A 24221-nucleotide genomic window follows, 5' to 3' on the forward strand; every position below is an offset into this window, starting at 1 on the left:
CTGGGGCTACATGAGAATTTAGTCATAACTGAAATAGAACTTTCTATTACGAGAGGTCAGCATGTGTTAGCTTCTCAGCAAGAGATTAAATACAGTGGGCCAGTAATTTCAAGTTTGAGGACAGGAGAGGCAAAGGGCCTATGTAGAAATTGTTTGTTTCTGAGTTGGCTGTCCCGCCTTGATAAGGGACCTGGCACCTGCAGGGTGGCAGTTATTGGAGCTGTGGGTCTGTGTAAAGATAGTGCCTTATCTTGGAAACAACTAAAAACAGGACATTCAGGATTTAGGATGCGCTGGCAATCTTCTAGAAGTGTCAATAGCCAATCAAACTTTGAAACTACGTAAGTCATTTTTATTTACAAGAGGATTCAAGGGTTATGTGAGTCCCAAGAGCATTTAAATAAAGACTTTTTACAGCATTTATTTACTTATTTTTTTTATTCTGGGGATCAATTAAACCCAAGGCCTCTCTCACGCTAGGAAAATGCTCTACCACTGAGCTATATCTCCACCCCCATCACAAAAATAATTTTGATTAACAGAGTTGTACATGGTAACAGTGAATTCAAGGAATTCCATAGAACCAAAGCATCACTAGAATAGGAACATCATTAGGTTACGCAGGGGAGACATCTTTTTTATATGAATTTAAAAAGACCAGGGAACTGAGAAGTTAGTATGTTAAGTGGTCTTCTTATAAAATTTTAAGAAAAATTTTAGATCAGGCTGGGAAACTCCTTACCTAATCTTTTGGGAGAGGAGAGCAGAGAAAAACGAACACACACACATTAAGAATTGGAGTCGAGGTCATGTGTCCTGTTCCAGCTCTGCTGGATATGCAGCCAGGGCTGTGGTGTTGTCACTCACCACCCAGAACTGCAGGCGGAACGTGGCGGGCCCTGGCACCCTAACTACATGTTTGGCACTGTTTCCACCCCCTTGTCTGTACAAGGTCACTCCTGGCCCTGGTCTTAGAGGCAGGCGGTCACTCACACCTTTCCAGTTTTGCTCTCAGAACCCCAACTCCCTTCCCCTCCTGAGTTCATTGCAATCCAGTATAATTTCAAGGACAGCTGGGCAGGTGGAAGGGAACCTGGCCCTATGGGATCAGCACCATCCTCCCTCCCTGTCTCACGGGGCCAGGGAGGAGCAACAGAAGAGAGGCTGAGATAGAATGTGGCAACCGTGGAAGAACTGAGCACCACACTCAAGAGTTAAGATCTCGCAAATGCAGTGAATAATAACAGGGCTTCTGGGCACGTGTTTGGGAAAAAAAACCAAAACAGTGTTAAAATTGCAGTGAGGTACTACCACTTGCCGTCCACCAGGATGGCTGGAGTAAAAGAGGTAATAAATGCTGGCAAGGAGATGGCAAGATTGCAAGCTTGTACACTGCTGGTGGAAATGTAACATGGGCAGTGCTTTGGAAGGCCTAGGAGTTCCTCAGAAGTTGAGCATGGGATTATCCCGTGACCAGGAGATTATATATTTATATATATATCTTCAAGAGGAAACATTATGTTAAAGAGATAGAAGCGATTCACAAAAGACCATATACTGTATGAACCTGCAGTCATGAAATGTCCAGGACACGTAAATCTATAGGGACAGAAACTAAACTGGGCTTGCCTATGGTTGGGGGAATGTAGGCTGATAGCTAAGAGGGACAGGTTTTCTTTTGGGGAGTAACAAAAATGTTCTAAAATTAATTGTGATAGTAGTTACATAATTCTATGAAAAGGCTAAAAGTTATTAAATTGTGCACTTTGAATGGACAGATTCTATAGCATGTGATTCTATATCGATAGTTATTTTTTTAACCTTTTTTGGTCATCCCCAGTACTGGAGATGGAACCCAGACTTTGCACATGATAGGCAAGTGCTCTACCATTGAGCTGCGCCCCCAGCCCAGGTTGTGTTCTTGTTATTTAAAAAAAAGGCAGCGTTCTCAAAATACTGATCCAGCAGAGACAGGCCTGACACCTTTCTGCCAGGTATGACTCTGGCGAGGCATGTGTGGGCCTCTCGGCTCTGTTTCCTATCTGACATGGGGGGCTCCAGCGACGGAGGTCTTTCCCGCCTTAACATTCCAAGTTGCCAAGCCTTCCTTTATTTACTTGCCCCGCCTCTGAAAATATGGAGCACATCCTGGATGCAGTGAGAGCTAGGAGGTCTTTAAACAGAAGCACTGGACAAACACTTCCGGCTGTCCTTCAGAATTTTAGGTTAAGATATAAATATCCCGGACAGGAAGAAAAGCTTAAGCATTTTTAGGTGACTTTGAACTTTCTGCAGAATGAGATGAACAAGTGTAGAATGAGGTGAAGCTAGATGAGGGACATCCTTTGTCCCCTTCTTGTTAGTACTGACAAGAAAGGGACAAAGGATAACAGCTAGGGAAGGTACATTCTGACATGTACCACCTGCTTGACAGCTGAGCCTCTGGGCTTGCATCTCTGCCAACCTATTTGAAATCAGAAGGATTCTGCACACAGGGCCTTGCGGGCTTAATGAAGGTCCCCAGAAATGCTTAACATGAGCTCCATTTCCTGTGATCCAAGTTTCAGAAAATCCAATCAGCTACCCAGATGCCTTTTCTATCTTGAGAAGCACCTAAGGCACGCAGGCAGACCTGCTTCAGGCCCAGCTATTACCATGCTTCAGTCTTCTGTTTTTGTCCCAGTGTCACACAAAGCCTTTTTTAGAAATAAAGTGGGCTATTTCCTCAATATTATTTTATAACATAATAGTGATGGTGCAGCACATTTGTAATGCTCAGAAAGTATGGAGAGGAAAAAACAATCATCCATTATTCAAAACTCAGGCTTTTTGCTCCTCTCAGCATCGGAACACATTTCCTTCTCGTTTTTCTATGTGTGAATGAGGCTTTGCTGTGGCTTTTGACTTGCTTTAGACTTGACACATATTTTTTGTAAATCATTGTCAGCTGTCATTTCACTGAAATTGTTTGGCTGTAATTCTTCCACAGCTGGAAAAGGAGGGCCTGCTATCGATTCCAGAATCAATGACATCATAGACTAGAATTAGAAAGAACCCTGTGATCCTCACTTATTCTCACCCTGTTATTTAGGGTGTTACATGTCGAACTTCGGCAACTCAGAGGGAACTGATTTATAAAATGCAGTTCCCTCTGAGTTGATTAATGCCTCAGAAGATGCTTTTCAGGGCTGGGGATGTAGCTCAGTGGTGCAGTGCGTGCTTAGCATGCATGAGACCCTGGGTTGAATCCCTGGCACCACACGGGCACCCACACACACAAATGCTTTCCAGTTTCCAAAAATAGAAAGGAGAGAAATCTGTGCACCGCATACATCCTATGCTACTCAAAAGGGAGCTCTTTACACTACTGTGTTATCATTTGCAGAAAGTGGACTTGCTAGGGAATCGACCACAACTCTGATCTATATGATCACATTGCTGTGTGATAGCGGAGGCTGGGAAAGGTGGTCAGGTGTGTGACTTCCCCATCCCGAGTTCTACAGCTGGCAGGATTTTCATGGAGATTTCCACCCCTGACTGCTTAGGGTATGGACTGCTGTGCTAGCAGGAAATTAACTTTGAGCCCCGTCTGGACAAACTCTTTAGAGGAAACGGCCTGCAATCTTTGACACAACAGGAATGGACATGACACAAACACAGACAGAAGGAAGGAAATTTACAGGTTTGCTAGATACCGAGCATGAAGCAACAGGGGAACTCTAGGTCTAACTTAGCTGTAGTTCACTAGATGAAAAAATTTTTTCATACATTCAGAATTTGTGTGCTAAAGCTAATTACACCAGTGATTCTGTTTTCCTTCTGTACTCAGTAAGGATTTATAAATCCAGAGCCTGACTTTCCATCTCATATTCTTGTTCAGAAAATAAACTGGAGAATGAGAACACAAAGGGGACTCTGAGGATTTTAGACTCGTGGCTTTGATGGCTTGGAGACCTCTGAAGGTTCCCAGGCGAGGAACTGGTCATGTCACTGAAGCTTTGGCCTTCATGGGGTCTGCCCTATAGGACGAGGGGGGACAGTGAGTGAGCCTAGATGACCAGCCATGTGGACACGCCACTTGCCTTGGCTCTGTCACATATGACCTCAGTTAATCTTCCCATGTCACTCTGTGGGCTAAAAACTGATCATGTCATTTTACTGAAGTAGGAAGGGAGCTTAGTTGGAGCCAAGGTGATAATTACAAATTTGGGATTGGAAAAGGGTCTTGGGCCATCGCTCTAGAGAATATCAGAGGAATAAAAGGACCCATTTCAGTCAACCTGAGCCTGGTCTTTCTGGAGGAAATGCTTGTTCTGTGCCTGGATCCTTTTATAATGTTTATCCAAAATCAAGAAAATGCTTCCCATCACTTCTAATTTTCCCGAAGGTAAAAATCATTCCATTTATGAGCAATTTCTCTCTAACGAGAAACACAAATAGCCCCAAGCTTATAAACCTTATTTTCTCCCTGTTTGGCCTCACCACAAAATGTAAGGCAATCAACCAGTTTTCTGAGCCTAGGATAAACAAGTACAGTTGTGCACCATGTAAGGGCTTTTCCATCCACGACGGTCCCCGTAAATGACGGGGTGCAGCACACGCCCGTGTGTCGTGGGCTGCACTACGCAGGCTTATGCAAGTCCATGCTAGGGTGCCCGCACAACACCGGACTCACCTAGTGGCACGTTTCCTCAGAACACATCCCCAGCGTTAAGTGACACATGCTGTACATTTGATTAAAAATAAGACCAAATGGGGAAGAACTTCCCTTTTTGCGGGGGCTGGGGGACTTGCCTCTGTGCTGAAGGAGCCCTGCTTCTGGCCTGATTGGCCAAGTGTGGGACAGGGGTGAGGCAGGAAGTGGATTAACTGCGCCCAGCTTACTGCTCATCAAGGACACCCATCAGGGCCCAGCTCAGGCCACCCCCTGGGAGCTCGGCTTGGACAGGCGAGCCTCTCATGCCACAGGTAGGACACATCGTCCCGTCTGCTGTCACACCCTAAAGTTCAACACCAAAGGCCACGAGGGGCCCGCTCGTACTGGCCTGGGACAGCCTCTCGGGGAACTAGGGCCAGCTAGGTTTTGGGTTCCCAGTGGACAGCTGCCATATCTGCACCTGTTGGTACCTATGCTGCAGAACATCTGCAAAAAAACACTTTTCCAGATGTTTCAGCCCCTCATTCTTAAAACAGAAACCATCACAACCTCTCCTTCCCTTTTGCGAACTTTGTTTCAAAGTCATTATCTCACAGAACTTTAAAACAGCCTCAATGTTATGAAGGGCGTCGGGGGCAGCGTGCTGCTCAGTGGTAAAGCACATGCTTAGCCTGTGTGAGGCCTTGCCGCAGCCCGGCTGCAGCAAAATAGCCAGGGGGTGACGAGCAACTTGTGTACATTGATACAGCAGGAGTGGGAGCCCTTTATTGTAGGACCAGAGGGGTATATATACATTCCACACAGCTTATCTTAATTAACATAAACTCGATACAGCAGTCAACCAATAAGGAATCTCCACACTTAATGGCTCCCTGGCTTTACTTCACAAACCACTGCCTCTGCAAAATTCCAGGCGCCATCTTGACTTGTTTACAGACTCTAACAAGGCCTGAGTACCCCCTCACCCCCTGCAAAGTCCTGAGGTCCACAGCAAAGGGCCAGACATAACTGACATGAAGAGGAAGAAAGGAAGTACTGTAAAGATTCACTGTACAGCAGGCTGCGCTGGTCACTTCAGCAATCACTGCCCATTTAAAAGGCTCTGATGATGCTGTGGATGGCTCTTATTATCCCATCTTACAGAGAAGGAAACCCAGGCTCTTAAAGTCCAGGTCATGGAGCCACGTGGATCTTGAAATGGGTCCAATGTTAAAGAATTAGGAAGACACAGTAAAGGGAAGCAGTCACTTAATGGTCCTAAATTGGAATACAACGTATAAGTATTAACCTGAGTCCTAAGATACATAGATTGCCCTCAGGTGGTGATTCTCCACCCCCCAAAATAATTTTTTTTTTCTGTTCACTTCTAGCTCGACAGATTTATAAATATTATCATCTTCTCTTTCAATCTAACAAATCCTAATTATTTCCAGTCTTAAATACCAGAAATGTATTAAACAGTATTAAATCCTGAGAATTTAGTCAAATTCAAAATCCTAGCATTATCACCCAAGTCAGAGAGTTCTTTGTAATGTACTAAAACACATTCTCTCCAGATTGTCTTTCTCCTAGTCACACACACACACACCAAGTCAAAACCTGCCTCTAATTATTACACCTACTCTGTAATGAATGAACGCAAACAGTGGGGGTAAACACCTTTGAACATCAGGCACACGAAATCTCCTACGTGTTACCTTACATGCCTCGGCCCATTTGCTAACACAGGTCCAAGATGAAAGGTGCTTCTTTTGGGCTGCAGTGATAGGCCCCACACTCCTCTTGCAGGATGCACAGCCTCACGCAATTTGAATCTGCAGCCATTAAGATGAAACTTCAAGGTAAACACACTAAGACTTGGGAAGTCTATGTGGTGTTCAGGTTTTCAGTCTAGGTAGAAAACACAGCTTAGGAAAGAAGATTGCCCATGAGCTGGGGGCTTGGGTCCCACTGTTAGATCTCACCTGTTGGGTTTGCAGGAATATCCAGGAGGGTCTTCAACAGCTTCATATCTTTAATGTTGTGTATATAAATGGACTCCTCCAGGCACACCAGCAGCCTCTGTAATCACACAGACCCATCAGTCTCCCACACCGGTTCCTTGTAAAAGGCCCCCAAATCCACATCAAATGCTTCTCCTTCTTATGAGTCCTAACTTGAGTCTATGCGTAAAGGAAAAAGAATTTTGATGATGCCTTTTGAAGATTATGTTTATGTATTTACATGTACACGCACATGCACGCGCAACGCACGCGCGTGCGCACACACACACACACACCATTATCCATTGGAACAGAAACTTAAACTATAAGATCCTAAGAAATTTTATTTAGAAACTGGGTTTTCTCCTTCCATCCTTTGGTATTTCCCTTTAGAACAGGGATATCTGTACACTTGAGTAAAATCCTCTTTTCACTTAAGACAATTTTGGGTAACCACCTCCATTCTTGTCCCCACTTGACAGGATGACTTTCAATAATGGTAACAAAGTTCTCCCTCTTACACAAACGAGGATTTCTTTGCGCTTTCTGTATAGCCAAAATTTCACCCCTCTCCAAATTCATGTGGAATATCCCGAATGCAAAAAATTTGAATGTGCCAGTGAAGTTTGACCTCTAGCGCTAGAGACTTTCAGATTTAGGGGCATTTTAGATTTTGGATATTCAGATTAGGGATGAACAACCAGCAAAGCCTATGCCCATATTTCAAAATCTGAATAAGTCTGAAATCAGAAACACTTCTGGTCCCAAGCATTTTGGATAAGGGATGCTTGACCTCTAATTACCAGCTCTGCCTTCTTTCCACTTCAACTCGCCTCCTGAACCACCTCTGGGCCATTCCCTGAGCCCTGGTAAAGGCAACTGGCGACTCCCTAGGCCCTCACCTTGAGGTCCCCTCCTGAGCCCCAAACCCAGGGCTCCCCTGGGCTCAGCCCCACCCTCGGGCACTCTCCACTCCTTTCCTCTTCAGATGCTAGCTGGTCAGGTTCAGCGTCTCTTCCCGATTGTGGTGCTCTGCTTTGGGGAACGTGGTGTGATCTGGGTGCAGGTGCAGGTGTTGGGGCTGGGGAGGGGGTGCAGAGAAGGCAGCTTCCCCCTTCGGAGCAGCTGCCTCTGCCCCCTGCACGCCTGACTTGGCTCCCCAGGCTGGAGCTTCTCAGGCTCCATTGAGGACCAGAATCCCTCAAGGAGCAAGCCTTGGACTCTCCCCTGGAGGTTCCAGTTTGGGGCATCTCTCAACGTGTACCCCAGGTGATTATGAGGCCCCGCCAGTTTTGAGAACCACTGTTCTCAGCCAGTTCCTTTGATTCCAAGCACATCAGTTACCAAAAAATACTGCAGAAAGGTGGCAGGCTCTCCTCCCAGGAAGCCTCTTCACAGCTCAGAAAAATGGAGACTGTTGACTTTAACCAGGCAGAAAAATAAGGTTCAAACATTTTTTTCTATTTTAATGAAGGCCTGAGACTGAGTGCTGAGAGGTAAAAATACCTTTAACAGGGTCTCAACACTGATGACAAATATTAGTATTTCTCCGTGAATATTCAGTCTCTGATGACCCGATGTCTTTGCCGGTCACCAGCCTAGGCCCTGGAGTGCCTGATACTACTCTATGGCTGTTTAGGTCCTGAGGTTCCCCAGTCCTCCTGCAGCTCTGCCTAGCCCTGCAGGGTCCCCAGGACAGCAGGGCCCAACAGCGCCTGGAGCAGGCAGCCCCTCCTCAGAGCTTGTCTGATGCTCTGCATCGTTTCCCACGGGCTCCAACAGCACCATCTGCTCTGTGTCCCACTCAGCTGAATTTCAGGTCACCCCCACGCTGGCTGCAGACAAGAATAAAAAGGGAGAGATGCAGACAGAAGCGCGGGAGGAGGCAGCGCTTAGCTGCGCGAGAGCAATTGAGGTTGAACCAGCCTGGTAACTGTATTCTTAACCATCTCAACCAGAACTCGGCCAGTCTCCGCAGAACCAGGGCCTTGTTTCAGCTCGGCCTGTTACTCTGACTTCTATCTACTTTTCTACATTTTATAAATAATCACTCCTATTTATTTGTTTATTTTGTTATCAGGGATTCAACTCGGGCACTTGACCACTGAGCCACACCCCCAGCCCTATTTTGTATTTTATTTAGAGATAGGGTCTCACAGAGTTGCTTAGGGCCTCACTTTTGCTGAGGCTGCTTTGAACTCTTGATCCTCCTGTCTCGGCCTCCTGAGTGGCTGGGATTACAGGTGTGCACCACCACATCCAGAACTCCTTTTTATAAATTAAGAAAAGTTTACAGAATTTACCTTTGAGCACCAGAGACTTAGCCTCAAAGGCTTCGGTCTGATCAATCTGTAGTTGAATTGCAGGGAGCAGATGGTCAAGGAATTGTAAAAGTTTGTGTTTCTAAATATATCTTTATTGTCTTCATTCTATAAATACATTTTCCAGTTAAATATAAGGGGAAATAATACCAACTAAAAATGACACATAATTCCCAAGTATTTTTTTCTTTCTTTATATTTAGAGGAAAATGGGGATTTTATTTCCTTATAACTCCTATGCACATCTGTAATTTCCCCTGGCGTTTTAGGACTGTGTGCCTGAAGATGCCAGAGTGGGCTGACTACTGCAGGACAGACGCACCAACTTCCCCCTTTTCATTTCGCTTGGGTGGTATCTCTGCAGGTGCCCCCCACACACACACACCTGGCAAGAAGAGGCTGCAGCCCTGAACTGCCTAAGCCAAAGTTAAGTTCCAAACCTGGACGTTTTAAGAAATGCACACCTTAAACACTTTCCAGATCTGCTTCAGCTAATTTCCTTAGGAGAAGAAATGCTCAAGGAAGGATGACCGGTAGGTCTGGCTATCCTTGAGCCTCGTGCTGGGCGCTTTCCTGTTCCCCAGACGATGGGGGATAAGAGCCTGAAGTTGACAAGTACTTTACTGAGCAAAGGCTGGTGCCTAAAGGTTGACAGACACTTGAACAATCCTTCCTTGTCCCGTTTGCTAATGAAAATACCAGGGAGGAAGAGAGAAATCATACAAGTAAATACAAGACATACTATTTGAGGGTTCTGATCTCTATAGAACATTTGACTAAGCAGTCTCAAAAAGATAGTTAGGTGCCAAAAAAAGAAGAAAAAAAGAAAAAGCCATTACCTTTAAATACTGGCCACTACTCTGTGCAAAAGTAAAAATTTTGCAATAAAACTTAACATGCTACTAACAGATCTAAGAGAAAGCACTGGAGCCAAGAATTCTGCTTAAAAGCCTTCAAGTAGAAAACTTGCAACTTCCTTTCCCTCCCTTGTTGAGGCCTGCACTTCTTTTCTTCTTCTCTGAAAAGCCCCCATCTTCCATTTCTCAGGCCATCTTTACCACCCTGCTTCCTGTGGACTTCAGTGGAAAGATAGTCAATCACAATAGCTGGTTGACTCAAAGCCAGAATCTCTTCCTTCTCAAAAACTCAGGAAAGCATCTCATTTGTCTCATTAAAAAAAAAAAGTTAATCGGCTCTTAATAGTTTAGATGCAAAGAACGAAAAAACATTGTCCTCAATGAACGCTGCCATCTCCCTCTTCCTGGGTACTTCATGGAACACAAGGCTCTGAAAGCTTACACAAAGGGTCTCTTTATTTATTTATTTAATAGTCAATCAGGAAACAGATACTTAGGAACCCTTTTCTTGCAAGTCTTTCAGCAGTGAATTAAAATACCATGGGCCCCTCATAGGATATAAAGTCAGTAATTCCAAGGAAAATTTATTAATATCCCAATTAACAAGAATTGATATTTTAAAGGGGATATAGTACATATTTGAAATAAGAATAATCCGACCTTCAACAAAGAAAACACTAAAAGAAAACATCTTTAAGGGTCAGTTGGAGAAGGGAAAATGGGAACAAAACTGGCCCAGCAAGAAAGCCCATGCAGATGGCCGAGGAGGGTGGTCACATTGACTGGCTGCAGCACTAACCCAGGAGGGACCATGCTTCACGCAGACATCTCGTCTTCAGAGGCTTGGCTACCATCTGCAATGAATGCCACTATCTAGGGCCAAGACCAGAAGAGTCACTCCTCTGGCTTAAGGTGTCCCTGTTGTTGCTCATTAGACAGACCCGAGCCAGAGTACTGACCCATCCTTACTCGTGTCCAGCCTGCACCCAGGGGAAGGTGCACTTACCAGCCAGTGGCCAACACTGCTGAGAGAGAACAGGAGCCAGTAAAGACCAGGGAAGATGCATCACTAAAACCAGCACATGGAGTAGGCACTCTTCACGCTGCTCACTATGACACGGGGCTGCGTGTTAAAACCCTCTTTAGTGGTGTGTGTTTTAAAGACAGTCCTCTTTGAAGATGTTCAACATTTCTTTGGCTCCAGTGAGCAGAAGCCTCAAAAGCCTGGGGAATTTATGGCCTCCTTACCTGCCGGTTCAGTCTTATGGACAAGATGTTGCTGGAGTAGCTGTAATTACAGATCTCTGTGCCCTTCTTGAAGTGATACACATTCATCTGCCGGGGTTTCGTGTGACTGACCACCACCACCAGGCTGCTGGAGAAGAGGCGCTCCACAATGTACACGTCAGGGATTTCATCTGGGAGGGAAAGCAGCAGCAAGGTCTCAAGATGGATCGCTACACTGGGCACAGTGTATGCAGGGGCACTAATGGGCTCGAGGTCTTGCTGACTGGGTGCCCTCGGACAGCACACACTTACGGTGACCCACCTCCCCCAAGGGAGTTTTAACCATGTCCCAGGACAGCGCTTCTAGTCCTTTCCTTAAATATCTACAGCAAAGAAGACACTAGTGACTGGGTCACAAACTCAGGATCTCCAGAGCTACTTCGGGTGTGTTGTGCACAGTGGTATCACCTCTCCAGGCCCAAGGGCTCCACTGTTTGCTCCATAAAGTACATTTGGGAGGTTGGAACAATCTCAATCTATCCTTGCCCTGTGAAGGTTTTGAAGGAGTGATTACCTGGAAGTCCCTATATTTAGAGTTCTTCTTGTCCTGCTAGAGGGATACCACTCTTGGGAGCTGGGACAGTAACACAGTTAATTCTGTACCCTCTCCCCTTGTGCTGTGCTGTCCCTCCCTCTCTGGAATCCCTAGCCTATTGAAGACCACCTGGACATGAGTATTATGATCAGGAAAGTACTGCTGTTCTCAGGAGTAAGGTAGATCAGTAAGCCTTCTGAACATCAACAGGTAAGGTGTCTTTCTGAGACCACCTGGTCACATGTGTGCCTTGCTTGCGCTTGGGCAAATCCCATAGGGAACAATATGAGGTGCAGAGCGAAATATTCACAAAAACGGTTTGTTAAAATAACTTCTTAGAAATAAATTAGGAACCCAAAATATTATTTACTAAATCATTTTCTTCCCAGGAAACCGAAAGGCTGTGTCTTCTTCACTATCATGATGGTATTCAGAATTACCCAGAGAAGACCAGAGAGTCATATCAATAAGCTGCATTATTTTTAATATTCACTAGAAATAATTCAGCATCTAATATGGGCCATGTAAATAGGATAGCGTTGCTTTATTGAAGCAAATGAAATTCCACCCTGATTGAATGGGATCAACATTCTGCAGTGCCAATAAAATGTCGGGAAAGAAGTCACAAGTGACCTTTTGGTTTGACAATTAAAAAAATGGATGACTGTGCATACAAGTATAAGGAAAAGTGTCAGCAATTTGATTTCAAATGAAGGATCTCTTAATCAAGAAAGCAAATGTTACTTAAGCTAGTGCCAAGTTTTAATAAGAGCTTCCTCAGGCTTTTTTTTTTTTTTTTTAGAGCAAGTGTATGCAGGCCTGCAAAATACTGACTCCTTAAGTTTGATGATTAAGGGAGTGAAAACCAGAAGGCTGAAGATTAAAGTCTAGAGAGAGGATTTGGTTGTCCCTGAGATTGCTCTCTTCTCCTCCCCCCCGCCGCTCTCTCACACACACTTACTGCTTCCATGGACTTGGTCCAGTTGCTCCACAGAACTCAAAGAAAACAGCTTGTAGCCAGCTTTGGTTCCAATTGCTAGGGATCTGGGGAAGATAATGACAGCGTGGGAATTACAACAGATACTGTATTCCAACCACAGATCCATCTGAAAAATAGATACCCCTTTCTCCCTAGGCTCAGAAGATGCAGGTAAACATCCATCTTCAGGGGCTCAGATCCTCTGTAACTTTCTAAATGGCAAAACACACTGTGGCAGGCAGTCAGGTACAGTAAAAGGAAAAAGATCAAAAGATATATATATATACACACACACACACACACACACACACATATATATGAGACACTAGATTCTGCATCTATATGTGTATATATATATTATATGATATATATGTGTGTGTATAATATATAATATATAATAGTGTAGAGATAGAAACTGCCTGGGCTTTGTCATCAAAGTATGGAACTTATCAGAGATGACATTTGCCCAGCTGGGCAGGTACAGGAGAGATGGAATGTTTAAGACTATTCATAATAGCTCCCCTTGCAACACATTGTTGTTTGAGATGCACTTTACCAAGAGATAAATTATTTTTTAATGACATTTTTGTTTTTGCATTTTAAAAAGAAACACATGTGCCTAGTAGAGTAGATCATTGGTAAGTAAAATTGGATAGATGCTTCCTTTTATCAGTTTCCAAGAAAATATTCCTGATAAAGTATATAAAGTACTTTATAAACCTATAAACTCAATTGGGAAGCTTAACTGAATTTTATTTTTTTAAGTTCAAGTACTCATGTGCAGCCAGGATTGAGAACTCTCCTTTGTGCTATGTACTATAAAGCTATTATTACAACTAACAAATAAAATAAAAACTAAATACTTATCTAGTTCAATGTGGGCTTAAAAAAAAAAAGAAAAGAAAAATCTAGTTTTCTTAATTTTCTACTTTTCAACCGGTGGATGAAAGCAAGGTGTGATTTCAGATTTTCTTGTTCTCATGACAAGAGCAAAACAGGTTAACTTTGTCCAGCTCCTGGGAATCCCCACCCAGCTCCCTCCCTCTGTGCTCTCAGCATTGCATGGATGACCAGACACTTGCACAGAACAAACTCAGAAAAAGCAGCCTGACCCTGGGCACTTCCACCCTCAGAAGGTGGGATGTCAGAATTGAAATGGACCTTAAAATAGTTTAGTCCGACTCCTTCATTTTCAAACAAATATATGCAAAGGTGAGATTCGTCCTTCCCAGGGACACAAACATTAAAATAAGACATGTACAAGCCTGGGTGCCAAGGCTCTGGTTTCACCATCTTAAAAAAGAGGTCACATGATTTTTCCCTGGAATTTTTTTCCCCCCATCCAAACATTAGCTCTTTCCTGAGACACAGGGACAGGTGATTACAGTCAACTTTTGATCAACAAGGTAGCTGGTTCTTTCCTGTAGCCCTCCCCATCACCGACCCGTTGAATAGCTAAAATGGTATCTAAATATTTGCATGACAGCAGTAGTACAGTTAGAAGTGGAGACTGGTGTCCAGAACCGCAGACAAAACAGAACTGTAAAAAAGCGAGGAGCCAGGTGCAGTGACACTCCCCTGTAATTCCAGTGCTCAGGAGGCTGCAGGCAGGAGGATCGCAAGTTTGAAGCCAGTTTCTGCAACTTAGGGATACCCTGTCTCAAAATAAAAAAATTAAAAGGGGGATATGGAGCTCAGGGCTAAAGTGTGCCTGGATTCTATCTCCAGTACCAAAAAAAGCAAGCAAGTGAGGAATATCTTAGAACTTGAAAATATATTCTCTAAAGATTACTAAATTTTCTTTACTTAAGTTTTTGCACCTACATATAGACACATTTAGTTGCAAGCTAAGGTTTGTAAAGCTTGTAAAGAAAAATAAAATACCGTAACTAGAGTCTTATAAAATAATTAATTAATTAATTTAATTAATTAAAAGATTTATCTTTTTTTTTTTTTTTTGGTGGTGCTGGGGATGGAATCCAGAGCCTTGTGCAAGGCAAGCATTCTACCAACTAAGCTTTACCCTCAAGCCCAAGATTTAGCAACTTTTAAAGTAATTTTCAAAATGTAAGCCCTGATCCTAGAACTGAAGAATTTTGGTTGTTTTGGTTTCTGAGACAAGGTCTTGCCATATTGCCCATGCTGGTCTCAAACTTGTCAACTCTAATGATCCTCTCACTTCAGTCTCTGGAGTGGCTGGGACTACAAGTATGTAATACTGTGCCTGGCTCAGAATAATTTTATACATGTTTTAATGTCTACTGAGACCCAGAATCAAGGAATTAAGACTTAGACCTTATTTATCCATAAGACCTTCCAACAGAAACAAAATTATTTTTTCATAATATTGAAAAATTGATATTTGACAGACAACTTCTGAATTAATGTAAATGACAATGAATTGCATATATAGTCATTCAAAATATTTTCACTAAGCACTAAGTAGAACATAGAAACAAAATTCTTATCACTGTTCATGGGAATGGAGTTTGAGGCAAATACATATCACTAATCAAATTTAAAAATATATCCGAGGTATATAACATAGGGCCAAGCACAAAGTTGTAACATAGGACACTAGTAAGGATTGGTTCTCTGTACCCAGCTTTTCTAGATATACTGGATTCTAAACTCAGCCTATATTTATAGAAAAAGACACATTGACATCTCTGAATACATTCAGTAAGGGGCTTGACTTATTTTAAAATCCAATGTCATACCTTCCGTGGCTCAAATTGACTGTGTCAAGGACTTTTATTTATAGGTGAGACAGAGCTGCCCAGCAGAATCTTCATCCAAGAAAAGACGACTGACAGTAGGAACTAAGGAAGTTAATTTTCAAAGCACCCTACAGTTTTGAAAATAACATTCAGATCCAATTGCTATAGAAAGCTGGAACTGACTCTAGAATTATTTAATAACTGCAGCAAAGAACTATATATATATTTTCAAATCTAATAATATCACAATGCAGAATTTGGAATATTTACTACTTAGAAGTAAACTAACTGCTTTCCTTAACCTGTGTTTAATTAAGAAAAACATCACCCAGGCATTTCAACAGACACACTCTCTTGCAAAATATTTCTTACAAAACTTAAGAATTTTATCTGTTCTATCATGTGGGTTTCAACCCATGTGCAGATCTTAAAAACAGTTCAGTAGATTGCAAGCAGCTTTAAAAAAAAAGACATGAAAAATACCAAAGGGTATTGCACATAATATTTGCAAATATTTTACTATATGGGTATTGGGAGATGTTCTAATATGTGATTTTTATTGTGGGTTGTGGTAAAAAAAAAAAAAAAAAAAAAAAGCTTGAAAGCCATTCATCTAACCAAGCTGTCAAGCTACTTGATTACACATACAGTTTTTTTTTTCAAACAAAGGCATATTGTTCAGTACAGGGTGTTTTTAAACAAACACAAAGGGAAAGGCAACCAGGGCTGCTTATGGTACTCGATGGCCTTAATTACACCACTGAATGTTCAATATTAGCATAGCTCAGCTAGTCCCCTGACTCCAGACAAGGAACACAACAGAAACTGGTACAGCAGGAAGTGGGAAACAGGGAAGTGGCCATCCCTGCCTGATCTGCCTGATGCTCTGGGTGCACATTCCAAAGAGATTATTCCATATGGTCCCCAGGACTGCTGCCATGAAAAGAAGGAAAGAAACAGGCCTTTGCTTCTAAGACAACCCTGCATATGCCCGAAGCACAGTTCAGTAATCCCCAGTTCTGTGACCAAAGTCCAAAAGTGAACACCAAAGTGAAACATTAAAAATCTACTCCAGAGCAACAGGCTGGAGCTCCAGCTTCCGGGAGAGAAAGCAGTCAGGGCCCAGGAAAGGGCCCCTGGACTCCCAGAGGGGATTCTGCGTGGCTGGCTGGGCAATGGGAAAACAATCAGAGAAAGGAAAAGGTTTCTTACATCTAAAGTGGCCAGAAAAGATGCTCTGCTCTGGGGCTGGCCTGGCCGCAGGGATAGGCTGCCTCTTAGTACGAGGCCCTGCCCAGATGCCACGTTGAGATGCTCAAGGACAAATGGGAAAGTTTTTCCTGTACTCCCATCTTCCTGGGCCCTAACTACATCGTCTCGGGTTAACTTGCGACTTCCCCCTCCACTTCCATCTCCTTTGTTTTGGATACTGCCCCTCCTTCTCAGAACCCCCACACTTAGGTCACCAGCTTTCCCACCGCCCTGTCCTTCTCACCCCCCACATTCCGTGGCCTCCTCAGCTCCACTCCCTTTGCTAACTTCCTCCCTTCATCCTGTCCAGCCTCTCGGCAGGCGCGGGGTGTCGCGGTGGATCAAGCCCCACCGAGGGAGGGGGCCAACAGGACCCCGATCCCTGCGATGCAACAGCTGGCAGTCCTGCCGAGGCCCTCTGGCTGGCAAGCCCGCGCCTCTCTCGCCACCAGTCGCGTTCTGGACACCACCCTGAGGTCGCTCGCGGCGTTCTGTTTCCCACTTCCCCGGCAGAGGCTGGCGCCGCAGCTTACGTGCAGTCTTGGTTGAAAGAGAAGCAGCTGAGCGCCGCCTCGACCCCGCCTGGGGGCACGTCCATGGCCTCGGCCTCCATCGGGGGCTCGACCCGGGAAGCCGTAGCTCGGAGCCGGCGACAGCCACCTCAGCGCCCGCCCGCGGCGGCTCCCGGGGGCCGGGGCGCTGGTCACGCCCACCCCCCAGCCCCGCCCTCGAGTCGCCCCGCCCACTGGTCTGGCGGAACCGAGCAGCTGACTGGGCGGGGCTCTTCCGTCAGCCACCATTGGCCATGAGCCCAGGCCGCGGCGGGCGAGCTCCGCCCCCTTGACCAATCCGCGGCGACTGTGGGCGGAACCGTTCTTCTAAAGACCCGCCCCCGGATCGGCGACTGGGCTCTCCATTGGTCGAATGTGCGTGAAGCCGAGGCAGCAGGCCACGTGGTAGTGTTTTCATTGCCAGAGCCACCCAGCTGAGAGCGAGGAGCTCTGAACTGGAGCAGCTGTGGGGTGGACCTGCCGGCTGCGGTCTGGCGTCTGCGTCAGACCGCCGCGAGGAGACAGGCGGACGCGCTGCTTCCCACCCCACCCAAACCCCGGTCATGTGTAACCCTTTGCCTATTAAACTTACGGAATTTAGTAGACAGGGTTAGACGCCAAAGCCCCACCCTTTTGCAGAGTCCTTACATTGCTTTGAGAAAAGTTCCCCAAACAGAGCTGCTAGGCAAGGCAGATAGGAAATTATCTATTGTGCAGTTGAGAGATCTTACTAATGCCAGGCACTGCGTTAACTATGTATGTTATCTTGTTGAGTTCTTATGGAACCCTGTGTAAAAAGTATGATTGTACCCAATTTATAGAAGGAGCTATTGAAGTCCTGAGTGGCAAAACAATTCATCTAAAGTGACAATAGATGATAGAATGTGTAGTTTTCTTTCAAGATCTGTGCGCCAAATGACTTTGCTAACTGTGTTTAACAAGAGCTGATTTTTAGCTGCAAAAATGAAAGTATCCTAGGATGGAGTAGTTTGGGAAAGGGATAAAGTCTCCAAGAGGTAGCACAATTAGAAGCTCTTGTAATTCGAGATGAATTCTGACAAAAGATTTTTCTTCCCCAGGCTAAATGTGTGTTGCACCTGTATGGAATTACTCTTAAAACATTTTGCGAATTGGAAGTTCTTTCCAGCCTTGGATTTATAATTCGTGGCCAATTTTTAATTCATGTCTTCAAATTTTAAGATGGAATAATTCTAATGATTGTTATATCGCAAAGTTTTAGATTAGTGTAGTTCAGATTTACCCAAATTATGACAAAATTATATATATTCTTAGAATGGATGAGCAAAGAGCACTATATCACATAAGTGTTTCTGGTTAGATTTCTTGTTTGAGTTTTCTGAGATGCAAATGTAATAGTTTCTTTTCTCAATTGATATGTAAAAACAAAGTTCTCTGGGGGCTAAGGTTGTGGCTCAGTGGTAGAGGGTTTGCCTTGCACGTGTGAGGCACTGGGTTCAATCCTCAGAACCACATAAAAATAAATAAACAAAATAAAGGTGTTGTGTCCATCTACAACTAAAAGAATGTGTTTAAAAAACAAACAAAGTTCTCTGTAGATACACAGATGATGATTGCTCCTTTTCCAGTTGTGAAGTATTATATAGAACATTGTAAGTGAAAAGAACTGCTGTTTGGATCTTTGTAGTTTTTAAGATCAAAGGTGCTTCTATGCCCTTCTCCCAGCTCAGCCAAATACTGCAGTCCTTTCTGTTCTATTTAGAAAACTAAGTCTGGCATGCTAGGTGATAGGTTGTTGGGAGAATTACATAAAGTACATAAGGTTTTAAAAGGTAAGCTATTATCAGTTTGTTATTAAGAGTTTGGAATTTATGGGGGTAGAGACGAAAGCTTCTGTTAGTTTTTGATCAGGAGTGCTTCATGATAAAAGCGGTTCTTAGGAAGATAGAGATTGCCAGGGTGTGCAGAACAGATTAGAAGGGGAAGAACGCCTAGAAGTTTTTAGGGGACTGATGCAACACTCTGGGAATGAAAGTACTTGAGAGGCTAATGTGATGATAGTGAGGCCAGAAGGTTAGGAAAATTTTAAGAGATGTTTTGAGGCAATGCTGTCCAACAGAAATACAATATAGGCCACACATCTGAGCTCCATAAATAATTTTATATTTTCTAAAAGATACATTTAAAATGGTAGAAAATAAGTGGGCAAATCAATTTAATACTACATTTTTTTTTTAGCCCAATATGATGAAAATGTCATTTTGTCACCAGAGAGGGTCTGAGGAAGTCTTGGAGACAGGAATCTCAACTCAGGATGACAGGGTCCTTGACGTATGTGACGGAGAAGAATTTTAGCCTGCGTCAGATATTGAGGCACATGGTTTATCCAGGAAATCAAGAAATACACAGTTCAAGGGACAATGAGGGGCCTCTTGGGACTGTGAGATGCTTTCTTAGGTTCTTAGGTTGTTTTTCTAAAGGAAACTGGGTGAGGAGTGGGCACGGCAAGGTATGTGGGGATGATATCAGCCCGATGGCAGAATGGTTTATGGTGGTCTGATGGTTCCCAGGATGCTTAGGTTGATGTCTTCTCCATTGGCTGGTCAGTTGATCATGTTGGGAGAGTACCGTATATCATAGGCTTCTAGGAAAGTACTCTACATTATAGGTTCGATATCCCCTTTGATCAATCTATTCTAAAAGTACATGTATTAGTGGGATAATGAACAGTGCACAGGGCAGTTTTTACAAATGGGTGAATTACCAGTAACTTGAAGATTGTGAATGAAAATTTGTAGATGTTGGAGTAACAGACCTGAAGAAAAACCTGCTTGGGGAAGGAGAGGTCTGGGAGAGAGAACTGGCTTGGGGAAGTTGAGGAAGAAAGAGAGAAGCAACTTTAGCAGCTTTCTGATTAAGTTATAGTCTCTTCTTCCTTTTCTCTCCTTTTTGTCTCTTTCCCCCCTTCTTTCCTACCTCTATTTCAATAAGCAATCAACATAAAATTATTAAAGAGTTAGATTTTTCTTTTCCTTTTTTTTTTTTTAGAACTAGTGTTTAAAAATCTAGAATGCATTTTTCACTTACAGCATAGCTCAGTTTATGCTAGCTACATTTTAAGTGCTTTTGTGGCGGTGGTTACCTTTTTACTTAGACTTTTTTTTTTTTTTTAATGGTCCTGGGGATTAAACCCAGGGCCTCCAGCATACTATAGCAAGTGCTCTATTACTCAGCTATGCCCCCAACACTTTTTATTTTTTAATCTTGAGATAGGGTTTTGCTGAGTTGCCCAGGCTGGCCTCAAACTTGCAAACCCTCTGCCTCAGCCTCCCAATTTGCTGGCTCTACAGGTGTGCGCTACTGATCCCTCTCAGTGGGGTTTTGAAGGAATAAACAGCAGGACATGGTGGCTGATGAGGAAGATGAATAGCAGGGAACAAAAGAGAAGAATTCAAACTGATGGCATGGTTGGGAAAGAAGCCTATTGTGCTGATTTTAGAAACCCAGATCATTGGGCAGTTTTGTTTTTTTTTTTAAGGAAGATGTGTTTAGGTCACCATGGTATACAGTAGCAACAAAACTGAATTTTCACTGGAGTTAAGGTTCAGGCCTAGAAATACAGGCATGGGAGAAAACTGGTCACCTTCCCAGTCCCACCCTTCCTGGGAGTAGGCCCTCCTTGTAGGTTGCCCGTTGGGTGAATGTTTCATGTCCACCACCCTCAGAAATAACGCCTCAGGGCTGCCCTGGCTGGTTTTGTTTTTCCTAAGACAACATATGAGTCTGTATTTTAATATAAACCTTTATTTATAGAAATCTGTGCATTTTATATAAACATGTATTTTTATGTATGTCTTTAAAATGTTGACAACTAATTCCTACTTTCCAAAAACACCATGTGGGCCAAACTAAATATGTCAGCTGGCTGGGTGTGGCTTGTGGACAGTCCGTCAGTAACCTGTGTTAGAGCTGCCAGTTTAAAGAGCTGTATCTTAAAAAAAATAAAATAATCCAAGAAGTCTATTTGTTATAAAAAGCCAAGGAAAAGGTAATAAATAAATTCAGAGGTGCTGAATTCATTGTCAGGCTTTTCTCTTAGTTCTAGTTCTAGGCTCTATGGGAGAGGACACTCCTAATCCGAGTGTTGGGCTTTTGACATCTGCATGCTTATGACAGCAATTTCACTGCAAGATAACAATAGCTAAGGCTACTGGAAGCCGGACATAGTGATACATGGCTGTTTCTCAGTGACCTGAGAGGCTGAGGCAAGAGGATGGCAAGTTTGAGGCCAGCCTCAGCAACCTAATGAGGATATAAACAACTTAGTGAGACCCTGTCTCAAAATAAAATGGGCTGGGGATGTGGCTTAGTTGGAAGGCACTCCTAGGTTCAATCCTTACAACCACCCCCCCTCCAAACAAACAAACAAACAAACAAACAAACAAAAAACGGATATTGGAAGAGAAGAATCCATTTCTTCTTCTTCCAGTTGAAACTCCTTAATGTCTACCGTTTTGGTGAAAAAGAAAATGGCTATTATTTCCAGGGAGATAGAAAGTCACTGAAACCTGGGTGAATAAAGCCAGGCCCTGGGAATTACATCTCTTTGGTAATATAAAATTGCAGGCTGCAACTCAGCTAATGGAAAGACTTCCCATTTGGGTAACAATCAGGTTGTAATTGTAAAATGCTGATGGGGGCACGCACAGGGCATTGACCAGGGAAGCTGGAAATGAGACATCCTGTCTGACGCAACCCTCCCGTCACCCAGTATGGTTGCCCGGGACACCCAACCATCTATAATTAGAGTAACTACTAGGTGAACAAAGGCCACTCCTGTCCTCTTCTTTTTATAAAAATCCATTCTATTTTTATGAAATCAAGTCACAGGAAATCATTTTCTTTTTCTTTTCTGCGACGTCTTGACACTCAGAATGTGACCTGAAAAAGTTGGAAAACTGTGGACCAGCCTGGGGGGGAGCCTGGGGGAGCCCTGGAGAAGGGGGAACTGGGAAGGGCCAGGGGAGGTGGAGATGGGGAGGCGGAGGGAGATGGGTCACAATGTGAAGAAAGCTTGAGGAATCAGACTGAGGATTCCAGGGTGGGGGGAGGAGGTGGGGCTGCAGGGTGATTTCTGGGAAAGGAGGTGATTCAACCTGGCGGGCAAACAGGGAGGTCCCCCGAGCAGAGGTCTGGCTGAGCCAGAGGCACCATTGGGCTTTTTCATTTTGTTCCTGGTCATAGGCACAGTCTGCTTGAGCCTGCAGTCCCTGTGGTGGGCTCTCCCCTCCCCCAAATGGAACCATTCCTTCCGGATTTACTGATTGAAAATGCAATAGAAGAAAGCCCCAAACAACCACCATGCTAACATTCCTTCACTTCATTGCAGGAGTTAGAAAAAAATGATATTTCACCAAAAAAGGAGAACTTGTGTCTTTATTCTTTCCTTTCCTTTGTCTTATCTTGGTTTCCATGATTCTCTTCCAAAACACCAAGGGAACTCACAGGTTCTCAACAAATACTTCCACACCAGCTGATGCTCGTTCATGAAAACGGTAGCTTTCCACGTGTTCAGGACAAGGCGGAGAGGCTCGGTTATGGACTATTTGTTCCCTGGGACATCTCAAAACCAGGTAAGAATACAGAGAAGCGTTCAACCATTGGCAGTGACTTAAGTCAAGAATATAATTCTAGGTGATCCCAGGAAATGATAGACAGTGCTACATAGAAAACTTGGTTTGAAGCCTTTGACTTTTATTTTTTTTCATCTAATGCTCAGACATCTGTCTGGTCCAGGAGTTTTAAATCCCCATCAAGCAGTGGCATAGGGTCGAGGCATGTTGGGTAGTTGCCAGAAGCTCTGGAGGTTAGTGATGGAGATGCAGTTTGTGCTCAGTTCCTTCTTCTAGGTGCCCAAGTTACTGTTCCATGTCATTGCTCACACTGCAGTGGCTCAAAGCTAGAAATATAATTTGTGTCTTAACTTGTGCTACATTCTATATAGGGACAGAGAGGCACTGGGTAGAGAAAGGCAGGATTCTGCCAAGAGGGCCACAGGCCAAGTCTAAGAAGTGGGATTGGGAGAGCTGCAGCTTTTAAAAGGAGACCGGAGAAGCTCTGCTTAAATTTGCCAAGTGCACTACTAGGAATACTCAAAAACATCCTTGGCTTCCAAATAAAGAGTTGCCCTGTGCTCCCAGGTGGGCCAGGGTTAGCTGGTAAGTGGTGCTGAAGAAACCCTAGGCCTCCCCTTGGTAGGGAACAGATAGACCTCAGCAGTAGGAACAGAGAACAGTTCTATGACTGGGCCCACTGTGCTGACCTCCACACACTTCCTCTTATAAAAAGCAACATCCCTGCATTCCCAGCTGGCTTAGGTCAACAGTGTATGTTACATTCCTTGGCAAATGCAGGCCTGAAATGCTGCTAAGAAGAATTGCCCTGCATGGGGAGACTTTTATGACCCTTTGTAGACCCAATCCCAGCACTCAGGGAGATAGGATAACTCCCGGATTATAAAGGCTATGACAACAGGTTCCAATTAGAACCCGTCAGCATGAGCCAAAGTACCTAGGGTTGTCATGTACAGTGGGGGCTTGAAAGTTTGATGTCTTCCTCTGTCAATCAAAAGTCAAGAAGTGGACCTGAGAGGGACACTCTGGAAGCTTCTTTGGGACCCCTAATAAAACTGGAGGGCAGGTGGGGCACGCCATCTTTCTGCTCCCTGAGAGGATCCACTCCTTCTCTTGAGAGTGTTCCCCTTTCAATGAACGCATGCCTCTTACTCTGAGCCACGTGTCTGAAATCTTTCTGGCTTGATTGCAGGAATTGGAGTGCAGGGGGCCTCCGTGCTGTGTCAGTTTCACAGAATCCTCCAGCCCTGTGACACTTTTAGTCTTGAGATGGTGTAGGGAGGGGCAAGGATTCCTCCGGATTCTTCACTCCTTGAAGATGATTTCAGCGGTTTTGGGGTGGAGGGACCTGGATGCGAGGACTCCTGAGATTCTTAGTGAACAGCGCCATCTAGTGACAAGAAGTATTCAGCAGTTCTGGGCTGCTGGGGCAGACGTTGGAGACCAGCTTGAGTGGCAAGGCTCGGGTA

At 44.1% G+C, this 24221-nt stretch overlaps 1 protein-coding gene across 1 annotated transcript in view; it reads right to left on the reverse strand.

Annotated features, from left to right (window-relative positions):
* Wipi1 (WD repeat domain, phosphoinositide interacting 1) overlaps window positions 1–17302 on the reverse strand; it is a 28973-nt gene extending 11671 nt beyond the window's left edge. The window contains exons 1-4 of the mRNA XM_026406644.2: window positions 17123–17302; window positions 12601–12683; window positions 11066–11235; window positions 6622–6718 (exon numbers count right to left, since the gene is read on the reverse strand). Coding sequence (XP_026262429.1) covers window positions 6622–6718; window positions 11066–11235; window positions 12601–12683; window positions 17123–17202 — 430 coding nt within the window. The 5' untranslated portion in view covers window positions 17203–17302. The remainder of the gene's footprint in view (window positions 1–6621; window positions 6719–11065; window positions 11236–12600; window positions 12684–17122) is intronic.
* Window positions 17303–24221: the final 6919 nt, after the last annotated feature.

This window comes from Urocitellus parryii, chromosome 7, assembly GCF_045843805.1.
Source record: "Urocitellus parryii isolate mUroPar1 chromosome 7, mUroPar1.hap1, whole genome shotgun sequence".
Classification (NCBI taxonomy): domain Eukaryota; kingdom Metazoa; phylum Chordata; class Mammalia; order Rodentia; family Sciuridae; genus Urocitellus; species Urocitellus parryii.